Below are 23,546 nucleotides of genomic sequence, written 5' to 3'. Positions count from 1 at the left end.
CTTATTATTAGTCAGGCATGTTATTTGACATATGATAGTTTTGAAGATGAGTGGTGACTCACCCTATGGTTAGACAGGGTTGAACCAGATCTAGATAGACTACCCCTGCCTGGCTATAGAGGTCAAGTGTACCGTAGCCTGCTGGGGTAATATTTAGTTCTCCTTAGATTCCCAGAAACCCAAGAGCTTCAGCCATCTTAATGTGATAAGGAGTAGACAAAATATGCTTGTTTACTTCATCTTCATGTAGATTTAGCTTTTATATTAAGCTAGATTGCACCACCACGGTATTTTGGGATTTCGTGCAATTAACAGTGTGTGAACTGTGAAGTGTGCGATTATCTGTTGTGCAATTAACTGGCTCCTACTGTGCAGTAGAAGCCGTTTGATTGCACAGCTTATTTGCCAGCGAATTTCGTGCAATTATCCGACTGGTGCAATAATGCGAAGTTATCTAGCTGGACCGCACCAGTTTGGGATTTTGGGATTCAGTGCAGTTAACAGAAGTGTGCGTTAATCGGTTGTGCAATTAACTGGCTCCCACTATATCTCCCTGAAGCTGCAACAGGTTGGCACCTGTTAAGTCTGGACGACGTCGTCAGTAGACAGGTTTTCAAGATTGTGTTTATTTACACGCCAGGTTGCTATGTGTAATTATAGGGCTGTAACAGTTTGCCTAATTATTACGTCTGGAATTTTTTTCTTTATCTGCGCCATCCTGGTCTTTGATGTCACGCCTTGGCTCCAGTCTCCGTAGTGCCGAGATCATATCACCCCACATCAAAGAAGGAAATATCTTTTGATCCTAGAAACAATGGCAAGTTCTCCCTTTTATCAGAACCTTGCCGTCGCCGACCAAGTTTAAACATAAACTGGCTAATATATAACTCCTTCCATGTGTCCCAAATAACCTCCTTGCTATTTCAATTAGGGTTCCTCTTAACCCTTGACCCCCCATAATCCCTTAAATCTTTTATTGCTCTTGGTCATCGATTTTTAAGTTGGTGCCGTCGTACATTCTTCGGTCGACTTCCTAATCCTAGGATCGTGTCTTTGGTTGGCTGTGATGATTCGGTAGATAATCGTCGTCTGATTCAAGCTGTCAGCTTTTTTTTTACTGCGCCAGGCGCCAGGCTTCTTGCACGTGCTGATGTTGTTTACCAGGGGAACCCCCAAAGGGCTCGAAAAGCTGGGTTCACATAAAATAGGGACTGTGTACTTAATTTTTGACTGTCACACCAGTGCAGTGTACCTAGATATTTTTGTACACTAATAGGGTATTTGTTATAATACTGCACACCAGTATATAGAAATATCCTACAGTGTACTTTGTTGTATTGCTTGTTTGAAATTAAAGCTGTAGAGTTTCTTATCAAGTTTTGAAGAGAGGCAGTAAGGTCTGTAATATTAATGATATATTGTGTTTTAAAATATTGTGTTTTGCAGACATTCTATTTTATGTTGTGTTGTGCGCCTAAAGGTTTAGGTTAGGTGCACCACTGCATGTACATAAATTCCCTAAAAGAAGTTTCGAGCCCTGTGTTATAGACCAGGGGAAGCCCAGGTTGCCGAGTACCTGTGGTGGTTCGACCCTCGCCCCCAGGTGCCCTGATCTTATCTCCTGGCGGGCGGCGCTGCCTTTGTGCCTCCGTCCTCTGACATCCCAACCATCCAGCTTTGTTGACTCCTCCATGGATACTTCCTAATCCACAGACGAAGGCCGTCTCCAACTCTAAGAGATGTTTTCCGTCCAAGTCATTTTTGGAGACCTTGTTGCCAGTTTTTGTCGTTGAATCTGGCATTTTTCAGCCATCATGAATATTTTTGATGGACAGAGTGAAATTTTTGGTACTGTAAATGCAGAAATATTTGCTGTCGTGATTTTTGTGAGGCAGTCTTACCTCAAACTTAAAACCACCGTGAACATTACAGTATGTGACTACAGTGTATGGCACTTAACCACAAACTTAAAACCACCGCAAACACTCCTGCTAACGCAAAATTAAATCCCCGCAAACTTAAATGCATTTACAGCAATACCTGCTAGCTTTTGCGCTGACTGGAAATTGTTCTCTATCACTACTTTTATATGATAAGTTGATGGTAAACTATACAAGTAACTTAATAATTTTAAAAAAGGATATCCAGATGTGTACATGTTTGTATATACATGTCTGATCATTAAACCATAAACTTACAGTATATTTCCCCTCCTGTGTTTTACAGGTCCCCCGGGCAGAAGAGGAAAGAGAGGCAGAAAAGGTGATACAGGTACAGTCATTTTTACATACTAACAAAGGTCTCCATCTCATTTCCATCAAACTCCATAGCTTTGCATTTTGAAATGCAGCTTAGGCCACACCAGTTTTACATGTAGCTGTTGGTTCTCAGATTTTTTTAAAGTGAAGATAAAGCAAGCAGACATCTTGAAAGGAACGGGCAGGAAGGATAACTTGAATATGCCTGTAACTGTTATTCACGTAATAACTGAGTATCATTATGTTTATCCAGTTTAGCATGTATGTTTTTGTTTCGCTAAAATCCGAGAACCAACAAATTTAATTGGTGTGGCCATAAGTTGGTGAAAATGACTTTTTGAACAATTAACTAAATTTTTACTAATATTTCCTTTTTTCTCTTCCAGGTGACCCTGTAAGTATGGAGGTCAAGTTCGATACCAAGGGAATCCAAACTAAAATGTCTCCATTATTCAATTTAATTACATTTTAATAACAGAATTGTAGCTGTCATTTCGTAATTTCTAATGACCCGGATCACTGTAATTATCACATTTTTGGTTTGTAGTGGAATCAATTTTCATTTTTTGTTGTAGTTAGTGAAATTATTATTGCATTTTTAACTAAAATTTTGATGATTCTCTCCATCCTTTTTTTTTTTCCTCCCAGGGCCCACCCGGCAAAAATGGCTTTCCGGTATACCTTCTCACAAATCCATATATATACCTTACTAGTATATCTTTTAGTGTATTATATAGAGTTAACTTAATCCATGTTGAAGTCCCTTCCTCTTCCTTTCTATTAATAATCATGCCATTCTAACTGTTTTGACTTGATTCCTGCATGTTTTTCTTGATAAGAATGATGTTAAGGATTTGCAGTGGACTCTAAGATGAGACAGAATGTTTAGCATGACAAAGATTGCAATACTAGTGCAAGTGCAAATGATTTTGAGATTTAAGGTTGTTCCAAATGCAGACAACACAAGTACATGTATTATACAGTATCCAAATTTCAAACTACATGTAAGGTTTTGATCGATGTCACATGAATAGAGCTATCGAGGGAGTGAGTGTGTGTGTGTGTGAGTGTGAGCGAGTGAGTGAATGAGCGAGCAATTGAGTGAAATTGGGAAGAAGTCTAGAAACAAGGCACAAGCTGAGAAAGGAGAACCACTTCCATTAGAGAAAGAGAGAACAGTGTCTCCTTAGCGTATAAGAAAGTCAGCTGGACATAGAAAATGTGCTAGAAGTTCTACTAGTAGAAGAACTGATTTAAATGATCGCAGCTCTCTGCAACCTGAAATGCAACTTACAAAGTGCATTATGTGAGATGCGTGCAATCCTTCATGCACCCCTCCCCTCCCCTTGGGTGTTCCCAGACTACTGCATCGCTTCCACATTTCTGACAATCTTCACCGATTGAGGTTTACTGCTCTACTGACAGGTCGAAGTGATATTGCAAGGCATGCCATCTTGATATTGCTAAAAGAGATGTACATTATATTTTATCAGTGTTTACATTTACTGTTGTAATGCTAATTCACTTCATCTGTGGGGTAATCTACACATGTATAACCATTGCTTTTAAAAACAGGGTATCTAGGCAGGGATATCACGTCAATGGACGGTGGTTTCAAACTTATATTTTGAAACTATCAACTTGATATCCCAAGATACCTGTTCTTAAAAGCAATGGACACACATGTAGGTTACGCCACAGACATGGTGCAACTAGCATTGCATCTCATTTTGAATGATAGTTTTACTTGTATGAATCAGCATTATCTTAATTATACTGGACAAAGTACAAAATTTAAGTCTGCCTGCTTCTAGTAGACACATGTACAACTGTGTTCAATTTAGTGTTTTGTCACACCATGTTGCAGTACAGATTCAAATCGTCAGGAAGTTTAGGATATTTTTCTGTAATAGTTGAATACAAGGCTTTTGCCTAGAAGGAGTAATGTCTTTAAACTTCACTGCAGTTTTATCAATAAGAAGTTGTTGAGATCTGTTTTTTTTCCAAGGGGAAGTAAACATTTCTTGTAAGCTGTAAGGAAATTTTGGCTTATCACCTGTCATTGGAAAATTAATGGAGAAGGGCTTTTCCAAGTTTTTTCACCTATGCCTCAAAATGAAATGCATATCTTAAGCAGTGAAAAGTCGTTCGCACTAGTTTGATTATGTCCAAATCTTCCTCATGTGCTAAAGCCTTGGTTCAACTACTGTGAACAATGTGCAATGTAGGTAGCATACTTGAGCTTGTTTTGTTCCTTTGCTTTCTTGTGTGTTCCCTTTTTCCCCTGTAGGGAGGTATTGGTCTACCAGGGGTTCCAGGGAAAAAGGTGAGAGGTCTTCGAAGGCCAACAGTTTACCGTTATTCTATACTCATAAATCTACTGGTGTGCATTTATTTTGAAAACCTGTTGCGTTTGATGACACTTGACTTGTTCATATGAATATGTGGTGGTTTTCATGGTTCATTTCAGCCGCACACTGTCACCATTGCAAATACACCACAACACTGCAAATCGCTTCTGTCCCACTCTTAATCAATGTGCCCACGATCACAATGATGCAGCCACTCTTTTTCTTCTGAATGTCTAATGAATGTATCAACAATTGCGCAGCTATCGTTGCAAAAAGGATGAGATGTTTGCCGAGCGTTCATTTGTGGACTAGTCCATCGTGTTTGAATGTTCCATTTGTGTTGCAGGGGGAAAGAGGGTACCCTGGGTTTAAGGGGGATAAAGGATACAAGGTAGGAATGAGCGAGGATGATTTTTGACTCACATACAGTCCAACATACAAGATAACTTTTACTCAAGCAACTGGACTGATTTTTTAACACTTTAACAGTCAGACATTGCAGGTATCATTCACAACTTTTTATCAGTGACAGATGGATGGTTCAACTACAGTTTGACTAACCAAGCACAGAACTGATTTGTAAGTGAAGTGATGCCGATGAATCAATAATAATTATTATCTCTTGTTTCTTCAGTATAGGAGCTAATATTTTCTTGAGGTATTGGCAGGGAAGGATCGACGTATGTCTCCTTTTCTGTCGAGGGTTTTTTCCAGTTGCCTGAGTAACTGTTATCTTGTATATCTTACAACCTGGATGTCTAACCCTTGAACAGTTTCCAGTCCAATATTTCTTTATTCTTCTCTATTTTTTTAAGACCTTTTTTTTCACAGGTGTTTTTAGGCAAAAGCCATCACCAATGTTTGTTTCATCACTTGTAGGGAGACCGAGGTCTGGATGGGGTTTGCCTTCCAGGACCACCAGGCATGTCGGTAAGTACATTTCGAGAATGATTTATCTAATAATTATAATAAATGGTTTATTCTTGATAAAAACATCGACTTTGCAGTAAAAACTGAATTGGGCAGACTTATACACTCAATGTACTCAATTATCAATACTACATGAAACTGTTCATAGGATTACAATATGTACAAATAACATCTGCTCATTAACAATTACAATTAATGACAGTTCAGCCTTTTAATTTCATCAGGTTGTAAGATCATAGGATGGTACAGTTTTCTTTGACACAACCAGTTACAACATGTAACCCTCTGACGTTTCAATGCCTATGAGACATCTTCCTCAAAGCTTCTGACTGGAGTTCTGCTCCTCACTGCTATATGTAGCCAATGTTTGTGGGGAGAACACAATCCCAGTTATGAACCATGACGAGGGGGGTAAAAACTTTGGGATTGTGTTCTTGCCACCTGTATTGGCTACATAAAGCAGCAAGAAGCAAAAGCTCTGAGGAAGATGTCTGAGAGAAATGTCAGCAGGTCATATTAACTGGTTGTGTAGAAGAAAACTCTACTATCCTGTTTTTCAAGCAAAGACCCCCTAACAAAATTTATTTTTTGCCAAGGTTTAAGGTAAAGTTGAGGTGAAATTAGCTCAATTTTAGGCCCCCTGGTGGCTTCTCCTTGGTACTGCAGCAGAACTTTTAGTATCTTCTGGAACTACATTTACTATATCTTTTGTCCTGCACATGATTTATATTTTTTTCTTATCAGAGCGTTCTTGTTTTTCAGGGAGCGAAGGGTGACCGCGGATACCCAGGATTTCCGGTGTGTCCTGCCTTCAGGATTCCCGAACCCTCCATTGTGTTGGCCATGAATTCCTTCGATTATCTGTCCCAAGCACTGATATTACACACAGTCACACCCAACTGGACAGTTCAATAGTGTTTTTTTTAACCATGTTTGACTCGGAACCTACCTTCTTTTTTTCGCTGCCTGAAATTCACAGAGATGAAATATTAGGCCGAGGTACGTTTTCAAGCTGCAGTTTTGCAGAATGGTTGTAACGCAAAAGGTTGTAACGCACACGCAGGGCTGTTGATGCGTAACACACATTTGGGATGTAACACTGAGCAAAAAACTGTTGTAACACACAAGCGAGGCGGTTGTAACTTGTAATAAGGCCACACCAATTTGATTAATTGGTTCTATGATTTTTGAAGATCAACTTAAAAGCTTGGGGGGGTCTATACCTTGGAACACACAGTTTCAAGGAGTGTTCATTTTGCATTTTGTATATTAAGTTAAGAAGTCAGGTACAATTTCTTCTTTTAACCTTCTAGATCTTTTATTATGGCCCTCTTACTAAATTTTTACTTTGACACGTCTGAAAACCAAGGAATCAGATTGGTGTGGTTTAAGAATATAATGCACAAGCAAGTCTGTCATAACAGGCAGTCTATACTAGTGACACACTCAAGCACTTAATATGTGATATTGTGATAAGGAAAGGTAAAAAATCAACACCTTATATTTTTCGATGAAAGTTGTTCCAATCAAGGCTACTCCATTGAGCTTCAGATTCAACTTCTCAAGTTTTTTTATGTATCTTTAAGGACTTCTAATATGTTTTACCCTGTATGCAGTTTATTTGCCGGCTTTAGTACTGTAAAAGCCCTTAAATTATTCTGCAAGTAAAATAGCCATTTTCAAAATGCTTGCAAAGACTTGAAAAATTCACAAGAGATCTGAAAGCTGTGCCGCAATTCTGACCATTTGAAGTGCAATATCTACATGTTATAGTATATCTTACAAACTAGGTACAGCTACATGTAAATAAGGGAATCTATAATTGATAGAATCAGCTGAGCTGTGTATCCTAAAAAGACCTTAATGTTGGATGTAGAATGTGCATACTGCATGCTTTATTTTGTGCTGCCATATTCTTTTATTTTTCTTAAAGAAACCTACTGTATGGTGCTTATGATACTATGCACATATGGCATGCTTGTCATTGAAAAGACTACCAACTTTTACCCAATGTGCTGCTATTAGATGTTAGTGCTACTACGAATGTTATATAGGTGTTCAAATGGCTGTATTTTTTTTTTTTTTTTTTTTTTTATGTGTATGACTTGTATACTTGCAGATCAAGCTTGTGCAATGGCCGCATTGGTAGTTGTATATCAGTACGCACTCTGTTGTTGAAAATTTTCTTTGGCTGTTGTTTGACCTCTGATATGATTGTGTAGCTTTACAATCAGTCTAATAATTGCAATGACTGCTGATACCCTAAACATGATAAGGAATTGCTGTGTAAAATATTGGCATTGCAAAGATACTGGAAGTCTTTTTTTTCCAGAAGAATGCTCTAACTAGGAAGAGTTGTAGTTGTAGTAGAGTTTGCTGTCCTTTTGATGTCTCGTTCAGTAGAGCAGTACACACATTGTGTTGAAAGGAATGTCTGAAAATGATGTTTGATCTGACTGTTACTTATAAGCAGCCTGCCTACCATGTTGAATGAGGCTTGGCTCTTGAATTGATGATGATGCGCGATGATGATGATGATGATGATGATGACTCTGAAGGTATGAGAAATTTGGAAGCATGCAGCAGAAGTCTACCATCACCCTCTCTACCCCCCTCCCCTACTCTGGCACCCTCACATCGTAGTGCTTGCTTTGGAGGTGGCGGGAAATCTTGGCTTGGAGGCCCCCCCCCCCCTTTATCCCGGACACTGTAAACCCCCTGCTACTCATTTCCACTTGCCCGACGGCAACTTTATTCCTCTGCAAAAAGGCAGTACGGTAGGGGGATGTCAGAGCGACCGGACCGGACGTCAGTACATAGTCCTGTTGATTGATGTTGTCTTGTAGTTGGTACCAACTTCTTTGTGTAATGTTGCATTTCTTAACAATAATTACAACCACAATTTTGACAACGTCGAGAAGAAAAAAAAAGATTGACAAAAGAGAGAGACAATCAGTGATGACTTAACCAATCACATCCAATGTATACAAATTAATCCGAGACAGATCCATGACAACCAGTAACAAGTGTAATACCTGACAAACATGTTCTGTAGAGTTTTCTCCTTTCTTCTCGCTGCTTTTGTAACTTCCCTCATTGTCAGTCGGCTCCTCCCTTCACGGCTTGTGTCTGTTGTCTGCACTGCACATAGGGGCGTTCTCATTCCATTATCATAGTATATATCACACCAAGGACATCGTTATATAATGTCCGTGATCATACTTTGAAATAAAAGCTGCCCGCCATATCTAAGTATACAAGCTATACAACCTCACAATATTCTCTTCATTGGAACGTTAAATCTATTTGTGCAAAATTGGTTTTATCCTTTTTCTGTTTGGCGAAGATGTTTAAGCATGTTCAGTTACAGCATGTAGAAGCTGTGACAGGGGTTTTGGGAATGATACTTTTCTCATACACCGTAACCCCTATCCTAGCCTTTTCATATTAATAGAACACAGATTGTTGATCTAAAAGAAATGGCTTAAGTACGTTTGTACATGCCAGTTTACAAATCTTGTATAGCTAGATAATTAAGGGCAGCTTTTGAAAATTGTCTTTTTTATTTCCCATTTTCTTTTTTATTTCTAGAGATATTAGTCTGATTCGTTCACTGACAATATTTTTTCTCTCATTTATTATGCAGGGTCCTATTGGCTTGGATGGAAGGCCTGTGAGTATACATGTCATTTTTCACCAATTTCTTTTTTTGTTTCAATCACAAAATGGTCCAGAAAAAAAAAAATCAAGTTTCATATGGACCCAGAAATACATTTTGCACACAGCCACTTTTATGCATTGGTAATTTTCCTGTATGTTTTATGTAAATTTCATTTATAACTTTTTAGAGACTTTTTATGCATCTTTTATGTTTTCTTTTTCCACCTTTTTTTTAGGGTGCACCAGGACTGAAAGGCCTCACTGGAGATCCTGTAAGTTCCTGGTTTATTTTCTACAGATATTATTTTGTCCAGAGTGAGCTTACAGATGTGCCCTATGTGCCAGAGACCGTCATTATCAAATAAGACTGTTTAGCCATTGACAATGCTGTAGGGCTGACGTCAATTTAGATTTTATCATGTTAATATTGACTGAAGGAGGTCATATGATGAAAATATTTTGTCCCATTACATCCTGATTACATTGGTACCCATCAGCTTTCTATGTGATATGTAGTGTTATGTCAAGTAGGTTCTATCCTGGGTCATATAGTATAATGTATTGATTGTGTGACAGTATATTAAGAATGGTTTTCATTCATACATATATACATACATACATGCATATACTAAAACAACATTGCAGTCTGTTCTATCGTGCTGTAAAACTGGCTGAATTAAGTTAGTTTTAGTCTTAAAATAGCAACCTTAACATATACAACATAACATGTATTCTATATTAGAAGAAAGAAAATGTATCATAAAGAGTAGAACTGTATGAATTTTGATTTTCTTTTGCCATTGTTTGCTGCTAACTTTAAAGTAAAGTAAAAAGTAACGGTTAGGATTTTCTTTCATCCTGCAATGAGCAGCAACTGCAATGCATGTGACAATCACCCCACCTAGCAGCCTGCCTGTGTATTGCATGTAAAAGCAGCTGTGGTGTTGTCTCCAGCATTGAAGCAACGTAGTGCGTGATAATAATGCAAATCCTTCGGCTGTTCTTTGCTCCACAGGGGTTTCCTGGTCGAGATGGTCTACAGGTAACAGGACTTCCTAGATGAGAGTGTTGGGGGAGAAAAATACTGGAAATAATCATTTGAAAAAATATCAGAAGGGTGCATGTAATGACAGATGGATGGCTATTCCAATGCATGTGCCTAAAAAACAAATGTAGCATCCTGCAGAAGAGCTGGTGCTTAAATGAAGGACAAGTTAAAGTATCGCAGAAGAGCTGACAAGTGATGCATGTACGAAGCTATCTCCATGGTGTGTGAAAAGACTATGAAATGTGTTAAAATGACGTACTAATTACATTTGTATATGTACTTTTCTACAGGGTGAACCTGGTCCCCCTGGCCCTCAGGTATGATGAATTCAATTTTCCAACTGTAGAAAAAAACATACGAAGAATACTTATATACTAGACTAGAGTGCATGCCTCTATGTATGTTCATTTTCTTTGCCTGTTCACTTTGTTCTAATGCATGACTTCAAACTTTTTCAAATCTGTTTCTTGTCTTTCCTGTGCATGTTCAATCTTCAGTTAAATGTATACTAAATAAAAAGAATGGATATGTACTTGTAGTGAATGCGACAGCATGCGTGGCAATGCTATATAGCTTGAATGTTTTGGAAGAAATGAACTTTGTTAGGAACAGTTATTGATTTGAGGGGGTGTGCTGTGTTGTGTTATAGGGTCCTCCAGGCATACCTATAGGGTCCTCTGGAAAGATTGTCAACATAAAGGTAGTGTATGGCTTTGAAATACTTCTCAGATTATAGGCAGATGCTGTGCAGGATATTGTTGTAGCTCTTTAGACATTAGTTAGTTAGGAAGATTTGTGTCAACTAGGAGAGGGAACGGTAAAAAAACTCAGATACAGGTACGGTTCAGGTCCAGAGGATCTTGTCAAGGTCCAGACCTGAACCTGGACCTGATTGTCTGTGTGAACTTCCATCTAGTTCTTTTGGAATGGTCCAAGAAATATGAACAGCCCACATTTTCGAAGGATAGTTTCTCCTCATTTTAGAAAACTTGTGGGATGTCTTGGCCTTACGGAAAAAGGACATTGAAACATGATTATTCTGATTCTTTCTGTCATCCTAGCTTTTTGCCTCTTATTCCATTTTCGTACTTCAGGCTATCTTTGTGTGTATCATTACAATTTGTATAAGGATTAAGTTGAGGTACATGTATAGAACATATTATTAAGGCTTATCTCGTTGTTTCATTTAAAGTATACATGTATGTTAACCAGTTGAGTTGATAACATGTATGTGTATTCTATGAGAAGTGTAGATGTATGTATGTGTTGGCACCCAATATTAGCTAATAAGCTGCCTGGGTTTGCCATGTAATATAATCAATAAATCTTTAAAATTTTTCACGATATAAGACACTTACATGTTAGCAGCTGTACCCGGTAGTATGTTTTGTCTGATGTGCTTTCTGTACCAGGTAGTATGTTTTAATACTCAGTCTGGTGTGCTTTTCTTGACTTTTGTTCTCACTTGTAAAATTCTAAATCCTTTCTCTCCAGGGAGAAAAGGGCGACCCCGGGAAGCCAGGCCTGATGGGACCACCAGGTGTACCTGGTGTCCAGGGACCTTCTGTAAGCACATTTCTTCTCAGGTGTTATTCATCAAGAAACATACTTTCCTGTCTTCCTCTTCTCTACTTTTGATTAGCAAACTGCTTCCTTATTTCTCACAAGGCAACACCAGTTTTATTGGTTGGTTCTCGAGTTTTTTAAAGCGAAGATCATGAAAGCAATGGGCTTGGAGGAAAACTTGACTGTATTCACTTTATAAAACTGAGAGCACCAAGGCACAAACTTGGTCCTTCTGTTTTGTTTCGATTACGTTTTTTCCAGTTTGGCATGTTTTGTTTTTCTCTCTAAAATCTGAGATCAAACAATTTAAATTGGTGTGGCCAAGGAGCTTAGATCTGCTGTGATAATACTGTAGTACTAGGACATATCAACATTTTTTGTTTTTCTTTCATTTTTTGTTGTTTTTATCTTAACGAGGTACATACATGTAACATCATGAAGACAGAAATTTACTTTCTACTGAGATATTTTTCCTAGGAATGAATGTTCTTTTTCTTTTCTTTTTCTTTTTTTTTTTAGAAATTGTATTCTAATAAGCAGATTTACATTGAAATATTCATTAATGTTGCCTGGCAGCTAATTTATTCTTTTTTTTTCTGTCTTTTTATTTTATTATTTTGTCTGTTGTTCTTTGAGCCGGTCGATGCTCAATTAGTAGCTTTTATTTTGCTTCTAACTGCGTTTTACATGTAAACACTTGTATCACTTTTAATTTCACCCCATGAAAACTCTGTCTATTTTGCTGCACACACTACCGTAGGGAATACGAGGTATAGATGGTCTACCTGGCAGGAATGGAGTAAAGGTAGGGATGTGTGTGGTGTGGTGTTACATGCTGAATCAACATTAAAATTCATTAGACCTGGTCTTCATGCTGTTTGTATTAAGTTTTTCCAGTAAAGCATATTTGAAAAGAAACACACAACAAGAACTAACAAAATTGAATAGGAACAGCTTTGGTGTTATTGCCTGTTATGTACATTGTTTGTTTGTTTGTCTGTTTATTATAACTGCATCTAAGGAGTTAAACCAAAGGAGATTAACCAGGCAGTTGAAGCCTTGGTGATGTAAAGACCCCACAAAAACTCTTACTACTTGATATATTAGGACTCTTTGTTTGTGAAACCAGAAAAGGCAATTTATTATACAATCATGTGGCAAAAGCTTATATGAAAAAAGAAAAAATTTCTTAAAAATCTATATATGAGTTTTAGAACCTGCAAAAACTAAGATGTTGGTGTTGAAAAAGCAAGCTCAAATTATTGTAACTGTTGGACTGTCTAAAATAGACAAAAGAGAGAAGAAAGTTGTGCCCAAAAGCAGTTACTCATGCAACTGGATATGATTTTGGAAATGGTCAGATTTTTCTGGCAGAATCCACTACCTATCGTCAGTGACACTGCTTTTTTTTGCGTATCTTGTTACCTGGATGTCTAACCTTCATCGACAAAAAGAAAGTTGATCATTTAGAATTGTACATCAGTATCCAATTGTGTTCAATCCCACCCACAGGGAGATGTTGGTGAGAGGGGCCCAACAGGAAAACCTGGGGCATCCGGAGAACCTGGTGAACCTGGAGAGAATGGTTATCCTGGAAGCAGGGGTCTGCCTGGGCCTAAGGTAGTTTTCAGTCGTATTTGTGAAGATTTGTGTTTTAGTGTTCTTCTGATTTCTTGTTCAGCACCAAGGACAGGCCTATGTGGTAGGCTGTAACTTTGGACTGATTGGTTGTTTAGTACCAAGAACAGATCTGTATCATTGGTTGTAACTTTTGTACTGATTGGTTGTTAAGCATCAAGGACAGGTCTGTACCATTGGTTGTAACTTTTTACTGATTGGTTGTTCAGTACCAGGAGGATCTGTGTGATTGGTTGTAACATTAGCACTGATTGTTTGCCCAGCACCAAGGACAGGCCTATGAGGTAGGCTGTAACTTTGCACTGATTGGTTGTTCAGCACCAAGGACAGGTTTGTGTCATTGGTTGTAACTTTAGCATTGATTGTTGTTCAGCACCAAGGACAGAGTTTCCACTTGAACTTGACCAAACAGAGGTCCCAAGAAGTACAACAAATGCTTTGTTCTTGTTTCAGGGCGATAGAGGTGACATTGGTATGCCTGGTCCCAAAGGCTCTCCAGGAATACAGGTACTCTTGTGTTTTTGAAACATTGACTTACTATATTTATTTTGTTTATATGCAAGTGTGTTCTACGTTTCCTGATTGTAACATAGTGCAGGAGAGGACTGTATCCAGAAAAAAATTTCACCCCATCATCTCAAAAATCCAACAAAGATTTAACAATGAAAATAAACAAGATGGGCTCCAAAAAAATTTGTTGGGTGCAAAAAAAAATGTAAAACTAGAGACAGCGCTGATCAAGACATTTGAAAGTGGAAAATGAGCTAGTAGATTAGACTGAGGCAACTTTGAACCTTAGGGCAGAAAGGAAACATTTAAATAAGCCTTTGCTAAACTTTCAAGCTATTAAGAAACAAAAACATGTTTGGAAGCCCCACAGTCTTGGATAGATGTAGTACTCTAGCAAGGTGGATGCATTAAAATCTAATTGTGATAATTCAAATGTAGTAACCACTCTTCCGGTGCACAAAGTTTGTCCACGTTTCTGAAGATGTCTAATTCTTTATCAGGGCCTGAAGGGAGACACTGGCGAGAGAGGAGATAGGGGAGAAAAGGGAGAGAAGGGTGACATGGGAGGTGTCAAGTTCTCCGGCGAGGATAACCAGTTCTCTTCCGTCATTGTAAGTACACCACATTCTTTCGGGTTGCTCTATGTGGATTTTTTTTGGTATGGGAGCAAAAATGACACATACACAGCTAAAACATACAACATGATTGCAACATGCAAATGTGCTCCCTACAATTTGTTTGTAGCCATACCAAGATTATTGGTTTCCATTGAAGCAATGATATGTTTATTGCTAGCTTATTCAAGCAATGTACCTTCATATCTTGCATGCTCTTTTTATATTGTCGTAGGATAGTTTTAGAGGGATAGCTGTGAGAGAATAGCGTAGTATCTGCAAAAATATTAACAGGGGCGTTCAGAAAGATTAACAGATCAACATTATTGTTGCCAAGACTCATTTGTTTACTACATTGTGAAGACTTTTTAAACATGTGTCATTTGCTTTTTTTTTTATATATCTATGAATGTTAAGACTGTCACAACGTAGCTTTATAGTGATGAAATATTTCTTGGTGGCAAATGTAATCTCCAAGCAGATCCTACAATGGCATAAAATAGTACCAAACTGGCCAAGGAGTGTAGTCAGCCAAGAGGTGTCCATTTGCCATGTAGTGAAACTCACGCCTAAGCCAACTTCACTGCTCTGTCAGCTTTAGATACTATCTTATGCTACCGTATGATTTGCTTGGAGATTATGGCAAATGTACAGCTCTTGTCCATTGAGACTGTCATTGGTGGCTTACATCTTTCTATAACTGTGTTTTCTATCTCCTCTACTCCCTCTCTCCCCCCTCATGCTACCGTGAGAAGGGCCCTCTCAATAACCCCGGCCCCCAGGTGAACACGACTCTCCTCTGTCTCCACTTGTGCATGACGGGTACAAGTGAATGCCTCAGACTTGAGCGTAGCTAGAGACCCACAGCATATGGGAGAGTTGCCTTCCATTGAAATGCTGGTGTCATAGGCCGATTGTGAATGCAAATCGTCATTGACACAACAGAAGTAGAGTGACTTTCATAAGGTCCTCTACAACTAAACAAAACAAAGACTTTTTTGTTAGGCAACCTTTTTTAATTCTTCAGCAAACAGTTTGACAACCATCTGGAACCTTTATCAGTACAAAATGAAACAAGTACACATGTACTATATGAGTTAGTGCAATCCAAACTTAACTTGATTTTGTACTTATGAAGGCATCAGATGGTTGTTGAAACATTTACTAATGAATTAAAGAAGGTTGTGAAACGAAGAAGACTTTGTTTAATCGATCTATCGACCTGATGAAACTATTTGCGGAAACAACCTAGTGGATGCAAATGTATTTACATACATGTACATGTACAAATCAACGTGTTGAGTTTTATGCATCATTTACACGACTGGTTTTAAGTTCTCAAAACTCTTAAATATATTTACCTATTTGTGCACAGTAAGGGTTAATCTCCTCCAGGATGTACAATTCATGTAATTGAATTCATTAATACTATTGAATGCATCCAATTCTTTAAAGCAAGAGGAAAGCTTTGATCATTTAATTTCATATTAGGAACAATTCATGATAAAGTGACATTTCATCTTCATCTCAATTGTATAGAACCAAATATGGCCTTGACTCCTTGAGTTACAACTGCCACAATTCACACACACTCTTCCTAATGCTGTTGGTCTGTCAGGGAGGTTACAGATGTTTCTGTGCTTGGTGCTTCATTGCTCTGGATTGTTAAAGAACTGCAGAAGTCTTCATCGTCATTTAGACCTGTAGTCTATTGTTTTGTAGTGTTTGAGTAGTCAAATTATGTTTAGAGTTGGTTTATACATCAAATTGTTAACTACTTTGGACTTAAACATTAAAATGGAAGCTATCTTGGACTTACTGTACACATTAAAATGTTGACTGTCTTGGTCTTGGGTTTGAAATATAGACTTGCAAGTTGTTTTTGTCATGGTATTTGCACACTGCCTCAAAGGAAAGGTGCCAAACGTCTTAGATGTATTTTCACATTTTGAAACTGTCCATTCTATGTATAATAGATTGAAATGTTGTATCTACTATTATGTCCTAATGTACTAATTTGAAATATCCTGTGCTGACTGATTGTAGTGTGTAGACGGTCGCTGTCTGCCTGTTCCTCTTTACTTTGCCTTGGAGTTTCTGTCTTTTTGATTTGAGGCAGTTTATGTTGCAGCCCCCCTCCCTTTTATCCTACTAACGTTGCCGTTTTGTCCAGGCAAGACTGAACCAACGTACATTAACGTTATCTGTTCTTTTCTTTCCGTCTGTCGTCGTAAAGGGTCGGCAATTCCCTGGCCTGACTGTGCGTGTATGTTCCTAAGTTTCTATCCATCTGCAAATTCCCAAATAATGTCCCAATTGTTTGGTTTTAATTGTACGGTCCCATATCAAAATTGTCCTTAAGAACTGGTGTAGCAATCTTGAATGCTCTTCCGAGAGGAACATCATCGTTTCAAGTTCTACCCCTTTTGTCAGCCCTTTTCGGATTAATTTTAACACCTTTCAATTGATGTGCAACTAATTTACATCCCTTGAACTGTATGTTGTAGTTACTGTAGTTGTATTAGTGTTAGCTTTTTTTTTTTTGCCCCTCCTTCCCTGTCCCTTCAAATATCTGTCTTCCTCTATGAGAGTAGACAGTGAAATTATTCCACCTTGAATAAGAATAACTGGTATGCTATTCTGGATTCTCACAAAAAAATTCAGTCTGCTCAACAGTTCCACTCTAAAACTGAAGCTTGCGAAGGGGATTTCTGTTTTCAAAGATTAACTCGTTTGAGTACGTCTCCTTCTCTTTCCACCCCCCTCGTTCCAAACGGAAGAGCGACTCAATATTGCTTTCATCATATGCTTTGCAGGCATGTACATTGAACATAGCCAAAGTAAAAAAAACAGTGAACCAACATATTCAGACCTGTAAACTGTCATATCTTGCCTCTATAGACATGTCTGCTTTGTGCTTTTCTATCTTAACTAGTGGGACTGACTTTCTGTGTACTTTTGAATGGCTTTGGTCTAACGATGTGATGACAGCTATTTACAAATGCACTTGTTGAAAGCTAAGAGGGAACCTATAAGGTTGTGTGTTCTACACGTAGAAGCTATGTTACTTGTGTTAACCAATACTCGCTCCGTATTGAGAGTGAAATTTCCGTGTCATCGCAAAAACAGTTTTAGCACCATCAAATGTGCAAGGCATGGTGTTCACAAAAATGCAATGCAGAATAACCTCCTTTTTTTCTTTTAAATTCCTGCACTGTTTGTTGTACTCAACCCAAGCTGAGCAAAAGGAGTTGCAATTAACAGGTTTGTACTACTCATTACGTTGGCAGGAAGTCTGGCTCTGTTCTTATGTGTGACTCTTTGTTTTTGTCTCTTAGGGACCCCCTGGCCCACCTGGTCCCCCTGGAGTACCCGGCCCTAAGGTATGGTTTTAAGGAATATTTTCAGCACTACTGTGTGTGTGTGTGCCTTTATTTAGCTGTGTAGCAGAAATAGGGGAACATTTAAATAAACTGTAATGCCATGCCAAGGGCTCGCCAATTGATGTACTTGGTTCTTGGATTTTTAAAAATAAAAAACGAAGCAAGTGGACATCATAAAAGCATAGGGCAGGGGGAAAACTTGAAAGTGGCTGTCTTCACTCCATAAAACTGAGTGCACCAAGGTATAATTTATAAACCAGGTCCTGTGGCTTTGTTTTCATTATGTTTTTTCAGATAAGCTTATTTTTGAAAATCTGAGAACCAACAAATTGAATTGGTGTGGCCTAAGTATAGCCGTGGTAGAGTCTGTTGGTGTAGTTGTGCTAATAGTAAACTGCTATGTTGCACAGTATATCACAGTGGTTAAGTATGTCTTGGGTGAAAACAAAAGTGTTGCTTTTTCTTACATTTTATTCTTGATAAAAGAAGACATCTTGGTACAAATCTAACAAGTTAAACTCATGAATCTCTTAAGTAAATGAGTCCCCCTTTTGGAAGTGGTGTGATCGGATTAAGTAATGATAACTATGGGACTGGTAAGGGGAGGTGAGGTGAGAATTCTTCACCTTAAGTTTACAGTAAGCCCCAAATACTCTCTTCCAGACTGAAGAATTCATGTGTCGTTAAGATTTGTGGCAAGATGTCAACACTGTGATGTACTGCAGCAACAATGCTTGTTTAAGTCAGAGTTAAAATCCCATCTTATTCCGGATCTTTAATTTCTTCTCTATATTAAGGGGGTAAAATTCTGTTTCTAACCTAACTGACATGCTGAAACTGCAAGGGTGTGCACTGCAATATAATGTTAGCCCTCATTTTTAAACTTAGTCCTCCTAAATGGTGTGAGGTGTGATGTGCCTTTAGTAACGTACTCTTCCTAGGTTTGTTTAGAGTCAGTAGCAACTTGACTAGTGATAGCATAATGCCTGCCAAGCTTGTAGTGTATACTACTGTTCTGTAGTAGAGGACTGTCTTAAGAGAGAGTTTTCAGAGTTGTAGTGTTACCAACCCTGTGGACTTTATGTTATCTTCCCTGCATGACTTCTGCTAGCTCCTCTTCAAATGGATATCAAGTTGATGAAAAGGAAAAAACACCTAACCTGAAGCCTCAAAATAACATTACACACAAAACATCCTGTCTATCAAATATGTCTTTCAAGATATATATAAGATGAAAGATGACTCACAACAATTTAAACTTCTTGAACAAAACCTCACATGCACTTTGTATGTTGCAGATGTATTTGAAAGTCCAGGTTGAAGATAGACTGATTGCTTACGTGTGTCTTTCATGTCAACTTGGTATCTAATTTTCAGTCATACCACCTCCACTAACATGAAGCATCCCATTCCATGCCTATCCTACAATTGTATTTATTTCTGCCACCTCACAGAAGTGTTCTTGTTTCTTCTCTAATTTCCTTGATTATGAACCAGTCCTTCAATATTCCACAATGGCCTTTGAATGTGTCCTTAGTATAGAAACACCCTTGTAGATTGTGCAGGTCAAGGATGAAAAATGTTTCGGGTTTGAAAAGAGAAATGAGAGCAACTGGGCATAGACTCTATTCGAAAAGCAGTTGCGGTCAAAGATAGTGATAATGCATGCTGTCCTGATTTTTCCTAACTTGTAGATTTTCCAAAGTCATGAACATGTCTTAAGGTTAGCAACTGTACAGGTAAGAAAACAGAAAGTGATCAAGGTGGCAAAAGAGAATTTTGGAAAAAAGAATCATTTTTGCTGAAGATCGTTTACTTTTGTGTATGCACCGACCCTAATGTACTTTTGTGTATTTCTTTCGTCATGGACATCAGACCGATGCATTCAAAACGTCCCATTTGGAGTATTGTAGGACTGGTTGGTTCGTTTTTACTTTCAGGCATTTTTTTTCCATCATTGGTTTCCATTTTTTTGTTTTTATTGTTTCCACCCATCCCTAGGGTGATATGGGCTTGCCCGGAACTCCTGGCATAGATGGCAGAAAGGTACATATTGTCCGCTCCCAACTTAGTCTAGGCCACAATTACTTAATTCTATGGATGACATCTGTCGCGCATTGATTTTCGCTAGTTCTCAAAACAAAAAACCTGTGGGCACATGTCACCCAATGGCGTCCCTGGTCAATCAGAAATTCATGCTTGCCCAAGGATCTGGGGCACATGGTCGGGGCATGGGCCACAGCGCCCTTGTTCCCTTCTTTTAACAAGAATGCCAAATACAAAATTTTTCAAATGGCAATGATTGTCTATTATCTATAGGATTACTGGAGGTGAACATATTAAGACAAACCAAGCCTAGGAAAGAATGGACTGAATGTTTAATCCTACAATTTAGCAGCATTTTGTTTCGCCTTCACACATTAGTTTTAGGGTCTCCAGAGGATGTCATCTATAGAATAAAGTCAGAGTGGCCTTAGTTAAACACGGCTACCCCACTGTAGTCTCTGAAAATGACAAGAAAGTTAATCATTGCATATTGGATTTAGACTCTGTAAGAGTCCTAACAAGAAGTTGTAGTAGGAAGAAATTAAAACACTGCTCCCATATATTGCAATGATTATATTTCTTTTGGTTTTCAAGATTTTTTGTTATGTTAGTCTTCTTTCCTGTGAATTCTTCCACGGTTTACATCAAGCTTTTTAATCTTTCCATGTATTAACTGTTTCCTTGTTCACATTATGTATGTAATAATATGCATATCAATATTATATAATGAATCTCTGTGATTGACATACATTCTGAATTGTCCCAATCCATCCATCTGCTGTCACATGCTTTTTGCAGCTTTCATGAAGAAGTGCCTTTGCTTGTCGCTTTCATTTTCCATCAGCCCATCTTGGCTACCCCTCTTCCACACACGGGCAGACTCCTGTGAGAATTTGCTCTTATGCAATTTACGATGACATTTGATTAATTTCTCAAAAAGGCACGCAGTAGTGATTTATGTCTAAGTAGAGGCAACTCTCTGTCTTCATGGCTACCTTGTCCCCCCAACGACCTGGAGGTCAAGGGACTAGGTAGGTAGGTATCGGTAAATTTCTCATGAAGATACTGGTGAAAATCGCAGTACCATTTAAAGATAGGCTGAGGCAAGTCCATGAGTGCGGACATGCTAGTCCATTCCTGTCCATTGACAGTGGCACAGTCAGTGGCACATGACCAAATTCTCACAGGGTCTACGAAGTGAGTTTACCCGTGCCACAGGGGTCTACCTAAAGCCATTGCATTTGGAATGGACCTTGCTGGTCATTCACTGCATTTGCGCTGCCATCTAAAGTAGGAAATAAGATCGAGAGGAAAGGGAAGTAAACTGACATGCTAGTGACTAGTCTCGTGAAATCTTTGTGCAATAACTCGGCAAATTCCATGATAACTGCACTGTTAGGAACTCGCTAAAATCTAACCAAGATACATTAAACTTAGGGAACTAATCTTAACGTTTGCTGAGCTTATGTAATTTGTAATGTAAAGGTACATGTAAAATTATATCAAAAGCATGTGTGAGTTATAGAGTGAACAACCATTGCAAGCTGTAGCTTGACATACTGTACTGCTTTATAAACTATTACCTTAAGATAAAATTATTTTTATATTTGTACAACATTTGCTAATGCTAGTTAGTAGTTATTTATACTTGAAACTCCTTACCCATAATGATAGTAGAATTACATGTAACTATGTGATTTCCTTTTCAATCATTATTTATTTCTCATGCTACCTTAATGTTGCTTGAGTTCCTCTAACTTAAGAAATGCAGTTGTTTTGCTTGACTAATATAAATAAGCCTTGCGTATGCAAATTTTAAAAATGGTACCTGTCGTAACGAAGTAGAAATGCTCTAGAAATTGAATTGTGCATCCTTCCTTTCTCTCCACTAAAACAACTGTCTCAGAGAACTCTTTGCCTTGTGCAAAATAATATATGTACTAGTGCAAAGCAAAGCAAGGGCAAGACGCGGTATGCTGTTTCAGCGACTGTTATCCTGCAATAGAATCAGAACACTATCGTACAGAGTGTCCATCTACGGAGTGAACTTGATCATGAACTTGTGTTACACCTTGCCTTTGTGCTCCCCAGGGGTCACCCGGGGTCAAGGGTGAAAGGGGTAGAAGGGTAGGTACCCAGTACATTACCATTCCCAGGATTCTGTGACAGTTTGCCTAAGGCACATGGACACCACAACCAAAAATGTTAGGCTAGGCTTAGCCCCTGAGGAGTTGCCAAAAAAGAACGAGTTGAAATCTTCTACAGGTTTGGCTACATGGTAATTTCACTACAATACCCATTCTATATCGAAAGCATATTACATATCTATTTTTTGTACTCTAAAACATTAGAGGTCAACACCCTGTTCAACTTGGCCCTACACCCTAGTCAACTTGGCCCAACACCCTATTCTCCAAGCAGAGGTTGAGTTGCGTAGATATAGTAGTAGTCGGAAAAATTACATGGGCGCTCCTCTGCTTGGAGGTTACCAATGCCCTGGTCAACTTGGCCAGGGTTAGGCTTAGTTAGGGGTTAGTGTTGGGCCAAGTTGACAAAGGTCTTGAGCCAAGTTTGTCTGATTTAAGCCATAGGCCAAGTTGATAGAGAGCCAAAGCGTCTGACATCCCCACTTTAGCAACACAGGTTTTCCAAGTCACTGTGATTGTGATCGTCACAGAAATCTATGAAAAGAATTTCTTAAAGTGAACTGAATACCTTTGTCCAGAGCAAAGAATCAACTTTTTAATGTACAGTTAGCCCCCTCTAGTTTGCTTAAAATGGAGGAAAGACTGTGTGTCCATAGGTTCAGAAAACTCTCACAGAATCGTGTGAATTAATGCACTGTAGTGTACCACAGTGCTGCATGTGCACATGTACAGCTACCATCATGGCTCTCTCTCTCCCCGGATGTCAAACACCTTGCTGTAATGCTAGCACATAAACTTAGCTGTACATTGTACGTACAGTCTGTATGAATGGAGGAGTGCACATGGATTCCCAGACCAGAAATGCATGTGGCACTGCAGTGTTAAATTTTGTTTGCACTTTCTGGGAGACCTGCACCAAGAAGATCTTCTAGTCTGTTCTGCCTTCATTCGATTCTGTTGAATGTGGAATGTGGAACCAGATTCTTGAGGGTTTCAAAAACATTTGCGTTGATTTGTAACAGTGTTCCGTTTTTTTTCCTGTGAGATGCTCGAATGGCAAGACTTGATGAAGATTTCAAATTTTATATCAAACAGCCTTCCATTGCCTTGCCCGTAGCTTCCCAACCTTTCTATTTGCCTTAAAAGTGACACTCGTTGACCATTATCCGCAGGGTAACTTACAATGTATATCCGATGGTTGAAAAGATAGGGAATTCTGTTATTGAAAACAACGAATAAAGGTTACCCCGCGGTTAAAGGTCAGCTAGCGTTAACATTATAGTTTATAGGGTGAAGAAAATCAGATGTATTGTTTCATGTTACATAAAGTTATATGTAGGTAGAAGATAGAATACCAGGTTAAGGTACAGCTTAACTTCATTTCATGCAAGGAAT

The 23,546-nt window shown here is 38.5% G+C and overlaps 1 protein-coding gene across 50 annotated transcripts in view; it reads left to right on the top strand.

The window, feature by feature from the left end:
• Nucleotides 1-23,546, top strand: part of LOC118410928 (collagen alpha-1(XXIII) chain-like) — a 130,985-nt gene that overhangs the window by 79,378 nt on the left and 28,061 nt on the right. For 28 of the 50 annotated variants that reach the window (XM_035812880.1, XM_035812876.1, XM_035812875.1 and 25 more), the window contains exons 3-24: nucleotides 2,227-2,271; nucleotides 2,645-2,652; nucleotides 2,907-2,933; nucleotides 4,549-4,584; nucleotides 4,956-5,000; nucleotides 5,489-5,539; nucleotides 6,302-6,337; nucleotides 9,186-9,212; nucleotides 9,436-9,471; nucleotides 10,215-10,241; nucleotides 10,538-10,564; nucleotides 10,897-10,947; nucleotides 11,742-11,813; nucleotides 12,574-12,618; nucleotides 13,326-13,433; nucleotides 13,905-13,958; nucleotides 14,462-14,572; nucleotides 15,331-15,357; nucleotides 16,812-16,841; nucleotides 17,914-17,958; nucleotides 19,960-20,004; nucleotides 22,096-22,131. In XM_035812880.1, coding sequence (XP_035668773.1) covers nucleotides 2,227-2,271; nucleotides 2,645-2,652; nucleotides 2,907-2,933; nucleotides 4,549-4,584; nucleotides 4,956-5,000; nucleotides 5,489-5,539; nucleotides 6,302-6,337; nucleotides 9,186-9,212; nucleotides 9,436-9,471; nucleotides 10,215-10,241; nucleotides 10,538-10,564; nucleotides 10,897-10,947; nucleotides 11,742-11,813; nucleotides 12,574-12,618; nucleotides 13,326-13,433; nucleotides 13,905-13,958; nucleotides 14,462-14,572; nucleotides 15,331-15,357; nucleotides 16,812-16,841; nucleotides 17,914-17,958; nucleotides 19,960-20,004; nucleotides 22,096-22,131 — 989 coding nt within the window. The remainder of the gene's footprint in view (nucleotides 1-2,226; nucleotides 2,272-2,644; nucleotides 2,653-2,906; nucleotides 2,934-4,548; nucleotides 4,585-4,955; nucleotides 5,001-5,488; nucleotides 5,540-6,301; nucleotides 6,338-9,185; nucleotides 9,213-9,435; nucleotides 9,472-10,214; nucleotides 10,242-10,537; nucleotides 10,565-10,896; nucleotides 10,948-11,741; nucleotides 11,814-12,573; nucleotides 12,619-13,325; nucleotides 13,434-13,904; nucleotides 13,959-14,461; nucleotides 14,573-15,330; nucleotides 15,358-16,811; nucleotides 16,842-17,913; nucleotides 17,959-19,959; nucleotides 20,005-22,095; nucleotides 22,132-23,546) is intronic. The other 22 variants (XM_035812878.1, XM_035812867.1, XM_035812844.1 and 19 more) reach the window with 21 other exon arrangements.

Source organism: Branchiostoma floridae, chromosome 3 (genome assembly GCF_000003815.2).
Source record: "Branchiostoma floridae strain S238N-H82 chromosome 3, Bfl_VNyyK, whole genome shotgun sequence".
Classification (NCBI taxonomy): domain Eukaryota; kingdom Metazoa; phylum Chordata; class Leptocardii; order Amphioxiformes; family Branchiostomatidae; genus Branchiostoma; species Branchiostoma floridae.
The sequence above is the reverse complement of the archived record's forward strand: the minus strand, read 5'-3'. Positions and strand labels throughout refer to the sequence as shown.